The sequence below is a fragment of the Chiloscyllium punctatum genome, chromosome 32 (assembly GCF_047496795.1).
Source record: "Chiloscyllium punctatum isolate Juve2018m chromosome 32, sChiPun1.3, whole genome shotgun sequence".
Classification (NCBI taxonomy): Eukaryota; Metazoa; Chordata; class Chondrichthyes; order Orectolobiformes; family Hemiscylliidae; genus Chiloscyllium; species Chiloscyllium punctatum.
Window position 1 is genome coordinate 19744049 of NC_092770.1, and position 17073 is coordinate 19761121.

The 17073-nt window shown below is 42.7% G+C and overlaps 1 protein-coding gene across 1 annotated transcript in view; it reads left to right on the forward strand.

Annotated features, from left to right (window-relative positions):
- The window catches only part of dcn (decorin), a 72505-nt gene that overhangs the window by 689 nt on the left and 54743 nt on the right, over window positions 1-17073 (forward strand). Inside the window, exon 2 of the mRNA XM_072551828.1 lies at window positions 14940-15149. Within this exon, the coding sequence (XP_072407929.1) occupies window positions 14966-15149 (184 nt within the window). The 5' untranslated portion in view covers window positions 14940-14965. The remainder of the gene's footprint in view (window positions 1-14939; window positions 15150-17073) is intronic.

Consider the following 17073-nt stretch of genomic DNA (forward strand, 5'->3'; position numbering starts at 1 on the left):
GGAGGAGGGGGGGGGAGGGCGCGGTGGGGGCTCAGTGAAACAATTTGGTGAGATGATCAGCTTGTGTTGAGTATTGGGTACACTGAGCCGTTTGATCCGTGCATTGCAATCTTTGTTCCGAAGAATATACCAGCTCGCTTTAAGAAATATATTCGGAAAGTGTTTGTGTTCAGCATTGTCTTTGTTCTTGGCAGTTCCATCACCGGGACTGTCTCACACCTGGGTTTATTTTTAACCGTGTATTTCTGAAAGGATTTTTATTTTGCTGTCCTCTTAGTGTGTTGGAATTGTCCAAATTTAATCAGTAAAAAGAAGCATGTTGGAATGTAATGGGGCATACAGAGGCTCCATCCCCCGTGATGTTACATTCCCAGAGTGCCCTTTTGCACAATGGAAGCAATTTTCCTGGGGGGGGAAGGAAGTAATGAGTCATTAGAGTCAAGAGTAATTTCTGGCAATTTAGGACCCTTTCCTCAGATGTTTCCTTAGTTACACTAGAACATAGACTTTGTCTATGGTCCTTGATTGAGAGCATCACCCCATCACAATCTCAATGTCCCATCTGATATTTCTCTTCTTAAGAGATGTAACATTTTGATTAGATTACCACACCGACCCTCAGAAGAGTAACCCACCCAGACCCATTTTCCCCTCTGACTAATGCACCTAACAACTATGGACAATTTCCCATGGCCAATTCACCTGACCTGCACATCTTTGGAATGTGGGACGAAACCAGAGCACCTGGAGGAAACCCATGCAGACACAGGGAGAATGTGCAAACTCCACACAGACAGTCACCCATGGCTGGGATTGAACCTGGGACCCCTGGCACTGTTAGGCAGCAGTGCTAACCACTGAGCAAAGTTGTCCCTACATAAACTCATCACAATTTCCCTGGTCTGATAAGCAGTGCACAGTAATAATTAGAGTGAGAAGGTGCCTGTGCGACTCACAGGGTGATTGTGATGGGACAGCTGATAGTATGGGGGTCAGGAAGATAGGAAGCAGCAATTCATTCAGCAGTAGGTGCTAGCTCTGGCTCAGAGGGCTTCACACTCACCCCGAGGCCCACCTCACTGAAGAGAATTCAACGGGTCCGCTCAGGCAATGTGCTGAGGGAGTGCTGCAGTGCCACTGTCTCCTACAGGAGACATTGAAACAAAGCCTTGCTGTTCTTCTGTGAAGGTGTTGGAGAAGAACAACAAAATTCTTGCTGGGGTCCTGGCCAATACTGGGCCCTTCATCAGCGAGTAATTCAGTTAGCAAGAAGTTATTCTTAGAAAAAGGGGATCTAGTTAGTGCCACCTGCTGAACCATGCTAACGGTGTTACTAAAGCCAGCCAGGGTCAGGGGGGGGCTCAACCCACTCCTGAAATATAGAAAATCAGAAGAAATGTTTAGCACGTCAGTAACTTATGTTGGTTGGTTGACAATGGTTGGTGGCTTAGAGGCCTTGCTTACTTAGCTCAGCTGGCTGAATGGCTGCTTTGCAATGTAGAGTGATACCATAAAGCATGGGTTCAATTCTTCCACCATGCAATCTTCTCCTTCTCAACCTCTTCCCCTTGCCTGAGATGTGATGAGTTTCAGGTTAATCCATCGCTCCCTAATGAGAGAGCAGCCCTATGGTTCACTACAGCGATGGCATCTTTACCTCATTGGTGGCTGTAATTTAAGCTTCGCATTTGTGAAGGAAGATCAAATTAAATAGAATGACCTTCCTTTTCCATTCCTCTTGGGTATCATCTTTCATTTTATCCCCCAAAGGGGCACTGAAAGGGTTCACAGTTAAATATCAGACTCTTGTTTAATTCTCAGAAACTTTGCTGGCAATGTACACATGCATTCACATACTTAAAGAGAATAGTTTGCTACTTCTTTCAGGATCAGACATGGGAATCTCATCACTCTTTCTGGCTCTCTAATAATGAGAGGGGACAGAAATGCCAATTTTTGTTTCATAACAGCACAGCAGCTTGAACTGTATTTCATTATGAGTATGTTTGACCTTTTGAGTTCTGGAACTGGAAACAAACAATAAATTAGTTTCAGTTCTAAAAAAATTGTTGCTAAGGAAAGGTGCTCAAAATCCCAATTGTCGTTCTTTTAAATTTATTCTGACCTTCTCCCAACTATGTTTAGAGCGATCAGCTGGCCCATGCATCTTCTTACCTTCCAATTCATCTCATCCAATCAATGTATCCTTCAATTCCTTTCTCCCTGATATGTTTATCATACTTGCTCATAACTGCTTTTATGGTATTCACCCAACAACCCCCTTGAGATAGGAAGTTTCACATTGTAACCATGATCTAGGCAAAGATGTTTCCTCCTGTGGTGGATCAATGGGGACAGTGGGCAGCATTGTGGCACAGTGGTTAGCACTGCCATCTCACAGTGCCAGGGACCTGAGTTTTATCCAAGTGCTAGGTGACTGCCTGTTTTAAGAATGCACATTCTCTCTGTGTCTGTGTGGGTTTCCTCAGGGTGATCTGGTTTCTTCCAAAGGTGTGCAGGTTAGGTGGATTGGCCATGATAAATGCTGGGTCTTAGTGGGATTTAGATTGGAGGGTTGGTGTAGACTTGAGGGGCCAAATGGCTTCTTCCAGCACTGGGATTCCATGACTGCTATCTTCTATCTCTCCTATAATGACTTTTTAACAATATCCAAACCTAAAGGTTTTAGTTTCCTGTGGATGGGAATGAGGCAACTAACTGAACAACACAAAGTGAAAATTCCCCATTTAGACTGCTCATGAGTTCTTTTCCTGAGTTCAGTTCCTTCTGGCTGAATGCAGTGCAGTTGACTGTTGGGAAGCCTGAAGACTGTGAGTTGATTGGATGGATGATTGGTTTGAGATTAATTGTCAACCTTTGGTTGGACCTATTCCTGAGGGTATTGTCATGTGGCCTCTGACTTCCAACCAGTTCTATCCCATGGGTATTCACCATATCCATCACCATGATGCCCTGCCTCCCCATAGCCAATTGGAAAATTCACAGACACTTTGGTATCAATTGATTCATTTTTGACTATCAATAAAATGGCAATTTTAATACCTGATCCAATGATTTTATGACTGGTAATTGCAAATCTTCAAAGAAGTTTTTATTTGTTCATTGGGATATGGGTGTCACTGGCAAGACCAGGATTGTTGCCCACCTTTAACTGCCCTTGAACTGAAAGGTTTGCTGAACCATTCATAGGACAACTAGGAGTCAACTACATTTCTGAGGGATTGGAGTCACATGTAAGCCAAACCTGGTAAGGATGGCAGATTTCCTTCTCTAAAGGACATTAATGACTGAGATGAATTTTTATGCCAATCGACTATAGTTATCATGGTCATCACTGCTGAGACTACCTTTCTATTCAAGAGTTTTTCATTGAGTCTACACTAGCTACCATGGTCTGATTTGATCCTGTGCCCCCTCATAGAATCATAGAAACTCTATGTGGAAACAGGTTCTATGGCCCAACATGTCCACACCACGTCCGAAGAGTAACCCACCCAGACCCATTCCCCTCCCCTTATATCCTACATTTACCCCTGACTAATACACCTAACCTACACATCCCTGAACACTATGGGCAATTTAGTATGGCCAATTCACCTGACCTGCACATGTTTGGACTGTGGGAGGAAACCGGAGCACCCGGAGGAAACCCACACAGACATGGGGACAATGTGTAAACTCCACATAGACAGTCGCCCGAAGCTGTATACTGATCATTTAGGCCTTTAGATTACGAGTCACATGGCATACTCCACACACCACTGTCTTTTTCCTGAAAATAAAATAATTACATTTTGTTTAAAGTCCCTCTGATCTTCCTTTCAGATTCGCTCACGACAGGAGATTAAAATATAATTACTAGAGAGTCCTGGTAGATGCTGGAGGGTTGGAAATATCTAATTATACTTGCGCACTCCTCCTGCCATGGTTAGCAATAAACCTGTTAATGCAGCAACATCTGAAACAAAGACCAAGCTCGGATAGACACTCTGTCCCAGAACCCAGTTCCACTGTTGAACTACATGCAGCAAAGGGCATGAGCTAATTTCTACCTGGTTGTTTTAAGTTTATCTTTTTAACAATTTATATTAAAAAAAGTAAACAATTTTCTATGTTTCTGTTTTCTAACTTTCTTTTCAAAGAGCATTGCAAATAACAATTTGTATCTCGATGTAGTACTGGAAACATGGTTTGCTTCACTGCAATAAAACATTTTGTCTTGATTTCATGAATGAATTTGGATGGAGTTCCAAAGCACTTACTGGGAACAGCAAAAAGATCCTTTCATAAATATATTGTCAAAAAAACCGACGTGAGAGAACATCCAGTGATGGAGCTGCCAAGAATGAATTTATAAAGCATTTCTTGGGCTCTTTGTAGAGAGATTATCAGACTATTTGACAGCAAATGACACAAGGAGTTACTAGGGCAGCTGACCAACAGCAGTCATTCAAATGGGCAGCTGAAAGGTGGAGAGAGGGTTAGTGGGAGAATTCCACAGATTATACCTTGAATGAAAGTGGGCCTGCCCACAACAGAATGAATAAAACAGAAGATGGTGAAGAGACTGCAGGGTTGGAAGCAGTTACAGAGCTTGTGAAGGGATGCAGCCAACTGAGGTTTGTACACAAGCAGAGTACGCAATAGAGTGTCACCTTTTACAGCACTCCTTGCTGCTGTCCTTGGTTCAGAACTGATTAAAAATCCTGTTATTTAGTGTGTTTAACAATATGGAAAATGGATAATGCAAGCACAGAGAGGTGGTTTCACCTTAAACTGAATTAGAGACAAAAAGAAGGGTTACATCCGAAACATTGAGTTCTCCATCTCCTGATGCTGCTTAGCTTATTGTGTTCTTTCAGCCTCCTGCTTATCTTACTTGAGGCAATAGTTTTGTTGTAGAGTTAAAGGTACAACTGGAGAAGGAAGTCTCACTGTACTGCTTTTAGAAATTAGTTCACAAACTTAGAAAAAAGTCTTGTGTTGTAGCACCCTCACGACTACCAGATATTGCAATCACTTTGCAGCCAATGCAGCATTTTTGGAAATGTAGTCACTGTGTGAAACACAGTAGCCAATTTGCACGCAGCGAGCTCTCACAGATGACAATACGAGCAGATAACCTCTTTATGATGATGTTGATTGCAGGATAGATACCAACCAGGTGACTTGAGGTAATATACCCTGCTCTTATTCAGAATAGTATCACGTCATCTCTTGCATCCACCCAAGTTAAATATTGCACCTCAAAAGACATTATCTCCGCCATTATGACACCTCCTCAGTATTGCATTAATTTTTGTGCTCAAACTCTGGAGCAAGCTGACAGCTAATCACTAGATAGGCCCAAGGGTAAGCAAAGCCAAAAGATGATTGGTGACAGCACACTATCTGAAAAACCCATAAGGTGACCATCTGGGAAAATATCACAATTGGTACAAAGCTAAAAGCAGTTTGTGACAAAGCTGAACTTGTGGTGTGAACATCACACTCAGTAACTAACTTATTACCATTGCCCAGAACAATCATGGGTGAAAACAAATGCCAGCATGTAAGGGAGATGGGCATCAAAGAAACTTGGGAAACAATAAAATTTGGCTCAAATTGAATAGAACAGTCAAGTTTGATGACTGGGGTCTTGCAGCTGACTGCAACAATTTTATTTTTTAAGATTATCAGAAGCCAATATGGAGGATGTGATGGTTTTAAACTGGTAATGTATGAAGGATAAGTGATGAGGTTGCAGAGCCAATATTTACCAGATGTATAAGATGACTAAGGGTTGAAGCCAATGAAAACTCCTGGACAGATTAAAGAAAAAGGCTAACAGAATATCACCTTCATCTCAAGGAAACTGAATCACAAAGGGATGGATATATCTCCATTGTATCATGCTTTAGTTAGAAGTAATTTAGAATACTGGATTCAGCTCTGGACATTTCACCTCAGGAAGGACAGTTTTGCCTAGAAGAGAGTGATGTGCGGATTCACTGGAATAATACTTGGGTAAACAGGGTTAAAAAAATGATAATGTGTTAAGAAAATAGGAACAAGTTTAGGCCATTCAGCCCCTTGTGTCTATTCTGCCATTCAATGAGATCATGTGGAGGTGACAGTATTGGACTGGGGTGGACAAAGGCCAGAAGTCACACAACACCAGGTTATAGTCCAACAGGTTTATTTGAAATCAAAAGCTTTCAGAGTGCTGCCCCTTGGTCAGGTGAAATGGACTTCCGACAATGGGATCTTGGCTGAGCTGTGCATGGGTTGTTCTGGAAGATGAAAGAGTAAGGGATGATCTGATTGTTTGAGACAATTAAACCTGTTGATGGGGTAGATAGAAGTTTTTCCTCTAGCGGGGATGGGGGTGGGGTGAAATCTAGAATAGGGGGACAGTACCTTAAAATCAGAGCAAAGATGTTTAAGGATGATGTCAGAAAATTGGTCTAAAATTATTTTGAAATCTCAAACTTTTCCTCACGAACAATTGAAAAGTTTAAGGCTTAGATCGATGAATCTTTGTTGGCCTTAAGGGTTCTAAAATCAAGGCAGGTCAATGGAGATCAGCTGCAGATCAGCTAAGATCTAATTGAATGGCTTCCTCCTGTTCCTTCACAGGACCCTTTCAAAGTCAATTAATCTCTAGACCAATGCCCCTTCTGTACCGTTAGATTAGAAATTCAGTAAGGTCATAATTGACTCAACTGGAGTCTAGCACTAACATTGGATATTACATATTGATGGACAGTGATTTTTACGTCAAGGTGACTGGGTAGAAGCTGAGAGGTTTGAGGAATCTAGAACACGATTGGACAGCCTTAGGGCAAGACACCAAGGATTGACTCATTCAAAGGGTTGTGAATCTCTGGAATTCTCTACCCCAGAGCGTTGCTGATGTTCTATCACTGAAGATGTTTAAGGTTAGGATAGATGTTAGAGAATGTGGGATATGGGTGGGAGAGTGCAGTTGAAGTTAAGCCAGGCCCATGTTGAATGGTGAACTGGGCTAAGTGGGCTGAATGGCCTACTCCTGTTCCAATTTTTTTGTGAAACAAAAATTGAAATTACTGGAAAAGCTCAGCAGGTCTGGTAGCATTTGTTGAGAGAAATCAGGACAATTCTTTTGTGTTCGTGTTTTAACTTTAAACAAAATTAAATCTTTAACATTCAGCCAGGATCTCAGAGTTAAGTCCTGAACTTCCACCAGAATTTCTGATAGTCTCCTGCTGTCACTTGGGCTAATATCGCCACTGTCCTCAAGACAGATGTTGACCTGCCATCAGAGTTTCCACTGAGAGATTACAGATCAACATCTCCTGTGAATTTCAGAGCTCATTTCCTATTACAGAAACAGGGAATGGCTCACATTCTCAAGGATGACATTTTGTGCATGAGTTTGACAACTCCCAGAAGTATTTCCCCAACATCTATTTGAAAAATGATTAAAGTGGACTTCTGTTTTGCCACCATTCTAGCTTCATGTTGTATTTCCATATGAGCACACAAATTAGAAGCAGGAGGTCATTTGGTCTCTCAAATCTATTATGGAATAGAAACATATCACAGAATCCCTACACTGTGGCAACAGGCCATTTGGCCCATCAAGTCCACACCGACCCTCTGAAGAGCATTCCTATTCAGACCCACCTCCCAACTGTGCCCCTGCAATTCTGCATTTCCCACGGCCAATCCACCTAGCTTGCACGACTTTGAACTATATGAGGAAACCCATGCAGACACGGGGAAAATATGCCAAACTGCACACAGACAGTCAGCCAAGGGTGGAATCAAACCTGGGTCCTTCATGCCGTGAGGCAGCAGTACTAATCACTGAGCCACCAAGTCACCCATTGTCCCAGCATTGAATTAGATCATGCTGATCTGATTAATCCATATTCCCGCTGATCCCTCACCCTTGTTTATAAACAATCAATCTACCTCTGCTGTGAAAATACTGAAAGACTCTGTTTTCAGTGCCTTTAGATGAACAGAATTCCAAAGATTTATAATCCTCTGTGAAAAAGGCATTTCCCCTTATCTCTGTGTTAAATGGGTGAACCCTTATTTTTAACGAGCGACCCCAGTTTGAGATTCTCTCACAAGACGAAACATCCTTTCTCCATTCAAGACTCCGTGCAAGACTCCGTGCAGGCAAGATCAGCTGGATTTTAACCAGAATTTTGTAGCCAAGAATAAGTGGAAACAACAGCCAGGCAGTCTGGTGGAATACTAGTAAAGGAAGGATGGGGTGGAGTTCAATCAAAGATTTGGCATGTTGGGGTTTATGTGGATCAGGCAAGCAATTTGTCATATCTTAAGAATTAAGCAGAAAAACAGAACATAGAATAACATCAAATACCAGAAATTCAATATGGTGTTTTTCTTCTTGTCTGCCATCTGACTTTGCTAATGTTAGCTTGCAGCTAGACTTCTAATAGATTTAAAACACCAAAATTTAATGCACAGTCTGTATAATTTAAAATGATAAAGGGAGCTTTCAATCTTTGCATCCACATGACTAGCTCCACCTGGATTTTTAATTGGTCATGGACATGTCAATATTATCCTGACTGGTGGAAGGCTAGATCTATCCATAACAAATATCGCTATATTGTACTCTGATTGTGGCCTCTCATTTTCCAGGCAGCAGCCAATGATACTCAATGATCAGCCACTAGTAACTGGGGTAGCTCTTACCAATTATCTTACAACAAAGTCGTGAGAATCAGCACAACCTATCAAGGGAGGTCAGGTCGCTCTTTCAAAATGGCTAACGTACGCGTTACAACTCTCCAGTATTGTTGGGCAGCAGAGAGTTCAGGAAAGCAAAACATTTCATTTGCCTTTCAAAATCCCACAGCAGCTTCACAGCCAGTGATGCCTTTGTAAAATTCGTTTTTATTTGTTTTGTTCATGGGATGTGGGCATCACTGGTTCGGCCAAGTTTTATTGCCTACTTATAACTGCCCTGGCAAAGGTCTTCTTGAAATCCATACAACGTGGAGATGCTAGTATTGGATTGGGGTGGACCAAGTCAGAAGTCACATGACACTTGTTTATACTCCAATAGGTTTATTTGAAATCACAAGCTTTCGGAGCACTGCTCCTTCGTCAGGTGACTTCACTATGACTCCACCCCATCCGCCAGACTGCCTGGCTATTGTTTCCACTTATTCTTGGCTACAAACATCTGTTTAAAATCCAGCTGTCCTTGCCTGCACGGAGTCTTACCATGATGAATGGGGAAAGGATGTTTCCTCTTGTGAGAGAATCTCAAACTAGGGTCGCTGGTTAAAAATAAGGGCTCACCCATTTAACACAGAGATAAGGGGAAATTCCTTTTCTTACAGAGGGTTTTAAATCTTTGGAATTCTGTTCATCTAAAGGCGCTGAAAACAGAGTCTTTCAGTATTTTCACAGGAGAAGTAGATCGATTGTTTGACTTCTGAAAGCTATATGGTATAGGGATGTATGCAATGCTGTTAGGGAGGCAATTCCAGGATTTTGGCCCAGCAACACTGAAAAACAGTGATATATTTCTAACGGAGGATAGCATGTGGCTTGGAGAGGAACTCAATGGTGGTTGTGGTCTTGTCCTTCTAGGTGGTAGTGCTCGTAGGTTTAGGAGGTGCTGTCAAATATCCTTGAAATGTAGTCTCAATTATTTACTGAATATTATCTGACCATGACAGTGTATATTTAACTTATTATCACTGAACGTTGTGGGTTAGCTTTCTATTTAATACAGGAAATTAAATAACTTTGGATAAACGTGTAATAAGTCCACACATTTTTATGCAGCAAGTTGTGATCGGGTATGATGGTGGGACCACATTCGATAGTAAGTTTCAAAAACAAACTGGATAGATATTTGAAAGAAAAAGAATTATCAAGACAGAGGAATGAGGCTAGTTGGATAATAATGTCAAACAATGTTTTATAAAGGTGGAGTTTGCTTTGCATGCATTAATGACAGACTTTATTAATGTTTATACTTGAGATGGTTGGGTTTCCTTCAAGGAGAGCTGTAATTCAACATAGGGCGCTTGAAGTTTTGTTTTGGAAGGTTTTGGGTGGCAGGGTGGGTCAGTGATTAACATTGTTGCCTCACAGTGCCAGGACCCAGGCTTGAATCCAGTCTTGGGTGACTGTTTGTGTTGGCTTCCTCTGATGATCCAATGTTGTGCAGGCTTAGGTGGATTGGCCATGGGAAATTCAGGGTTACAAGCATAGGGTAGGGGGGCTGGGTTTAGACAGGAAACTCTTTGGATGGTCAGTGTGGATCCGATGGACTGAATGGCCTGCTTCTATGGTTGAGGGTTCAAGGCCCATCCTAAAGAGACTTGAGCTTCCCCATACTTTAGGAAGGATATTAATCCATTGGAGAGAGCCCTGAATGGGTTTACAGGAATGGCTTCAGGGATGGGACATTTCAGCGATGAGTTTAGATTGGAAAGGTTGGGACTGTACTCCATGAAAAAGGTGAAAGCTGAGGGAAGATTTGGTAAAACAAAGAATTAAGGCTGCTGGAGATCTGAAGCTAAAAAAAGGATGCTGGTGAAACTCAGCAGATCTGGCAGCATCTCTGGGAAGAAAGCAGAGTTTCGAGTTCAGTGACTCTTCATCAGAACTATTAGCAGCTAGGACAAGAATGGGGAGGAGAGAGATGAGTGGACAGGGGGAGATGGAACCCAGCAAGCAAGAGATATAAAGGGCTTGGTAAACAAGGAGATTATAGATAGCAGGAGAGAAGAAGAGCAAAGAGGAGGAGAATAATGATTGAGGTGTTCTGAAAGCAACTCATGTAACGGGATAAAACAGAAAGAACTATGGATGCTGTAAAACAGAAATTCATAGAGGCTGCCATACCTGCTGAGCTTAACCAGCAATTTTTGTTTTTGTTTTCTATCGTGTGATATGAGGCCTAGGAGTAGGTCCGAATGGGTGATAATGCTAAAAGCAACCCATGTCATAATAGGACTGGGTGTGGGGTGAGTAAAAAAATACATGGAAGGATAGAGTCAGGTTCTAAAATTATTGAACTGGATGTTGAGTCCTGAAGGCTGCAGGGTCCCCAAGCAGAAAGTGAGATGTTGTTCTTTGAGCTTGTGCTGAGGCTCATTGGATCACTACAGCAAGCCTGCCGCAGGAAATGGTGGCCAGGGAACACAGTGGGGTGTTGAAGTAGCAGGCAACTTGGTTTGATGGATGTTTTCAACATCACAAAGGCTCTAGACAGAGCAAGTAGGGAGAAAATGTTCCCACTTATGAAAGAATCAAGAACCAGGGGGCACACTGTTATAAAGAAGCAAACGTAAGGTGAGAAAACCTTTCACGTACCATCTAGTAAGGGTATGGAACGCCCTGCCTGGAAATGTGGTGGAGGCAGGTTTGCAAGAGGGCATTAGATACTTGTTTAAATAGAAACAATTTACAAAGTTATGGGGAAAAGGCAGTACTTTGGCATTAAGTCTGAATGCTCAGAGAACAAGTGCAGGCACAATGGGCTGAAGAGCTCCTTTTACAACCTAACAATTCCGTGATATACACTCTGCTGCTGTGCAGAATGTTCAGCAGCATTTATAACTCCTCAGATACTGAAGCAGTCCATGTTTAAATAAAGCAGGACCTTGACAATATCCAGGTTTCAGCTGACAAGTGGCAAGTAACATTCTCGCCACACACATGCCAGGTAATGACCATTGCCAACAAGAGAGAATCTAACCATCGCCCCTTGATATTCAATGGCATTACCATTGTTAAATCCTCCACTATCAACATACTGGGGTTTACAATTGATCAATAAGTGAACTGGACTAGCCATATAAACACTACAACAGCAAGCTAGGAATCCTATAGTGACTAACTCACCTCCTGACTCCTCAAAGCCTATTCACCATTTACAAGGCACAAGTCAGGAATGTGATGGAATACCTTCCACTTGCCTGGATGTGTGCAACTCCAACAGTACTCAAGAGGTTTGACACTATCCGGGATTAAGCAGCTCACTTGACTGGCATCCATAAACCTTCACTCCCTCCACCACTGATACTGGGTATCATCTACGAGGTGCACTGCAGAAATTCATCAGTACCATCCTGAAGAACAAGGGCATCTGATTGAGTCGTAGAACATATAGCACTGTCCCGTTGGTTCAACTTGTCTGCACTGACCAGACATCCCAATCTGAACTAGTCTCATTCGTCAGTATTTGGTCTTTCTTTTTCATATAGCTATCCAGATGCCTTTTAAATGTTGTATTTATACCCACCTCCACCACTTCCACTGGCAGCTTGTTTCATACATGCACCACCCTCTGTGTGAAAGTTACCCCATAGCTTCTTTTTAAATCGTTTCCCCTTTCACCTTAAACTTATACTGTCTAGTTTTGGACTCCCCCACCTTAGGGAAAAGACCATTCACCCCATCCATGCCCCTCATGATTTTATAAACCTCTATAAGGTAACCCCTCAGTCTTCAACCCTTCAGGGAAAAATGACTCAAATCTTTCAATCCCTACAATAGCCTTGTAAATCATTTCCACACCCTCTCATGTTTAACAACATGTGAATATCACCATGTTTAAGCTCCCCTCTAAACCACACACCATCCTGACTTGGAAATACATTGCTGTTCCTTCAGTAGTTGGGTTAAAATCCTGGATCTGCCTTGCCAATGCCATTTTGTGTCTACCTACACTTAATAGATTGTAGCAGGGCATCTCGGGTGGGCCATAAAGGCTGGCAGAATCAGAGATGCCTTCATCCCATGAATGAAAAGCAAAATGAGATGGCTATAAAAGATCTCATCACACTATCAAAGGAATAGTTACCCCTCAAACTGTATACACCTCGGCAATTAGAGAGTATTCTATCACACTCCTAATTTTGTCACCACAGAATTCACAGCCTCTGACCTACATTTTGAGTCAAAGTATCATGCCTGGCCTAGTGAAGATGAATTTAAATTCAGAGAGCAATGCATTGATGCCAGAAATGTAAATTCCCCTTACACATGCCATCCAATTTTTTTGATCAAATCCTTGAAGCCTTTCACTCACATCTCAAAACATAGCGGCAACAACTCGAGTATTTGCAATATTCTGTCAGTATGACTTATTTGGTTTGAGAGAAATAGCCAGGATATGGAGTGAGGCAATGTCTGATCCTGAAATTCCTTCTGTTCATAAACAGTATTGACTGAAAAGTAACTGAGGCTATCTGCATGTGACTAGACCTGCTCCAGTTTTAGAATAATGCACCAGACTAATGACTATTTGAAAAAAACTTACATATGATTAGGAGTTCTGATTGAAGGTGCTTAAATAGATACTCACTGATTCAGTGATGGTTTTAAATGTTATACTTTCTTCCTAATTATGTGTCCCATTTCACAAACATCATCTTTCAAAATAACACTTCTGCATTAATCAGAAGCTTGCATGTTGAAAGAATTATGTCAGTTCACTTGAGACAGTAACTAGATATATTGCCCATTATTATATTTGGAACTCATTGTTATTACCATTGAAGGAAAATATTCCTAACAATAAACAGGATTCAAGCGATGCCTGAGAGGGATTATTCTATTGTGGGCAAATAAGTCATTGTGACCTGCCCTGTGGCAAATTCCCTAATTTATGTCCACTTCCCTCACAAAACATTCTGGGCAGATTCTCAGCATTGGTGTTCCCATCACAGAGTCACATCCATCTCCAGCAGAAAATTGCCTTTCTGCGGAACATGGTGCACTCACATATTAATAACCGTTGTGGTGTCTGAGGAGCCAGCAGCACCCTCCACCTGCTGAATGCCAGAGCAGGTCTTCAGCCAGTGGTTTGGTATAAAAGTCACCATAGCCCCAGAGAACCACTGAGCTGCTCTCTCATTAGACAAATTAGGCTAGTAGTGAGTTTAACCTGACGGTCACCTCAGATGAGGGCAAGGTCAAGAAGCCTGGGCGTTCATGGTCACCTCAGCCGATCCAGGAATTGAACCCGTGCTGTTGACATCACTGTATATCACAGACTGGCCATCCAGCCAACCTCTCCACGGATGCTGCTTACCCTGCTGTACTTTTCCAGCACCACTCTAATTTTGACTCTGACCTCCCGCATCTGCAGTACTCATTTTCGCCTGATCCAGCCAATTGAGCTAACCAACAGAAGTTGACCTAGCAGCTTGTTAGTTCAAATCGCATTCTAGAGACTGGAGGGCAGATGTTGAGGCTCATGCTCTTCAGCAGTATGGGGGGATTGTCTTACTCGCTTTCAGGTGAGATGTTGAACTGAGTTTCCTTAGCTTTCTCTCATGGGTACTCCCAAGGCAATCTTCAATGAAGAGTGGAGTGTCAGTCATTGGTTATCCTTCAAAAAGTATCAACTTTATTATCTTATGATTTGTGGGAGTTTGCTGGAAACAGACTGGACCATCCCTTCATGAGTACTTCATTTGTAGAATAATTTGAGTGACCTGAGGTGGACTGATGAAGGAGCAGCGCACTGAACGCTTGTGATTTCAAATAAACCTGTCAGACTATAACCTGGTGTCGTATGACTTCTGACTTTGTCCACCCCAGTCCAACACCTCTACATCAGAATTGGGGAGGAAAGTGTCTTCATTGATGGATGGTAAAACTTTGACTCATTTACATGCAAGTTCCCAGGACAATAGGATATAATGTAGAAGCACGCATCAAAGAGAAAGTTAATCAAATACATGAGAGAGATAGGAAGAGAAGGACATGTTGATGGGGTTAGATAATATAGGTTGGAGGAGACTTGCATGGAGCATAGACACCAGGCTTGTGTGGAGCGTAAACAGCAGCATGGACTAGTTGGGCTGAACGGCCTGCTGTGTGCTGGGAATTCTATTGAATCCTATATGTTGTAACCAATGTGTCCTCTTGTTTCCTCCTAGGTTGTCACTGTGCTACTTGTGCAACCATGCGTGTGTTCATCTTGCTGGCATTCCTGATAGCAGCCTCCTGGGCTAAGCCATTTCATCAGACACAGTTCCTTGACTTTATGCTGGAGGATGAAGGATCCGGTTTATTCCCTGATAATGAAATGCCTATGTGCCCATTTGGGTGCCAGTGCCACCTCCGAGTGGTGCAGTGTTCTGACTTAGGTAAGCTATTGTCATCTCAAACTGCTTCACTTGTGGGACTGGGCATTGTCTGTAGGAACAATGCGTGTCTTTACGTTGAAAAAAACCATATCAAATTCCCTTCCCTATTTCCATGTCTCTATGATAACTTCCTCTACTCCTCCAGGATTGCTTCACACCTCTTATTTTGGCCTTGTGATCTTTAATTGCTCCACCATTGGTGACTGAAACTTCAGTTGTTTGGGGTGGAGAGTGTGGTGCTGGAAAAGCACAGCAGGCCAGGCAGCATCCGAGGAGCAGAAGAATCGATGTTTCAGACATAAGCCCTTCATCAGGAAATTCTTGATGTAAGGGCTTATGCCCGAAACGTCGATTCTCCTGCCCCTTGAATGCTGCCTGACTGCTGTACTTTTCCAGCACCACACTCTTGTCTCTGATCTTCAGCATCTGCAATCCTCACTTTCTCCTTCAGATGTTTTGGCCCTAAGCTGTGAAATGCCTTCGCAACCTCTCTGCCTCTTGTATCCTTTCTGCAAAACCTACTTATTGGACGAGGATTTCAATCATTTGTCCCGATAGCTCCTTAAACACGGCTTTTCTTGCTAACGCTCCTGACAAGTTCCTTGTGATGATTGATTGCCTTTTCGTGTTGCAGCCTGCGCTTGTTTGGAATGATGGATGGTTCTGATAGAATGAATTAGCAGAAACTATTCCAATGGCAGGAGCGTTCCATAACCACTGTCAATCTAATGACCACTGCTATCGCTGGAATACTCTCCCACCGAGTTCTGCCTGTCCAGCTTCTATCCTTCAAAGTGATCCCTGAACTGACCCTATTAGCCTTTCTGCAACTTAAAGGTGGAGAATAGGTATCCCCTCCCCTCTGTTTCACTGTATGCTTGTTGGGAACAGATTGAAAATTTCAGGCAAGAGATGTGTGACAGGTTGAGAGGTGGGGGTGGTGCAGGGGGGAAGGGAGCAGCAAATGTTTCTCTTTTGCAGTGAGTGGTCATGCCCTGAGCTTCACTGCCCTGGGGAAGCACTGAAAGCAGAGATGATAAAACACAGACAAGTTGAGGCCGAACACCCTTCCTTGGCCTGTCAGCACATAAGTAGCAAAATGTCCAGGTCTTTTAACAAGCGGATTGGTACAGTGTAGACGGGGAGCTGGATTAGGTGCTGGAGTTTGCTATACTCAGTACACTCATTGCTGTTCTATTACGTTAGGATGCTGCAGCATTCATTCTGATCGGTGTCATCCAACAGAGGTGGGCTATCAGTGAGTCAATGTCCTCGTCAGGCATCAGAGATTTCTTCAGGTTGGGAGTCTCTGGTTCAGCACAGGTGTCTTTATTTGATTTCCCTCGGTTTCATTGAATCATAAAATGCCACGGGTGCATTGAGTCCACACTGACCCTCCAAAAGGTTTCCCACCCAGACCCTCAGCCCTACCCCATCCCTATAACCCTACATTTCCCATGGCCAATCCACCTAACCTGCACATCTTTGTTTATTCAGATCTTCAACAGCCTTGACAAGGCCAATGTGGAAAGACTGTTTCCTCTTGTGGCTGTCCCAGGACATAGGGGTCGGTGTTTTAAAATTAGGGGATCACCCTTTCAGGACAGAGATAAAGAGATGCTTTTCTCTGAGGGGTTTGTGACTTTGGGACTCTCTCCCTAAGAAGGTGCTGAAGATGGGATCCTTAAATAGTTTTAAGATTATGATAGATAAGGTCCTTGTTAGGTAAAAGAGTAAACAATGATTGAGGTAGATAGAAATGAGGAATTTGAAACACAAGTGGGTCAGCCATGATCCTATTGAATGGCAGAGCAGGTGGAGGGGTTCAATGGCTCACTCCTGCTCCTATTTGCAATTATGGATCCCATAGGAATGTGATATGTATTATTTACTCGAAGGTTCATAACCAGGGGATATCACTTGA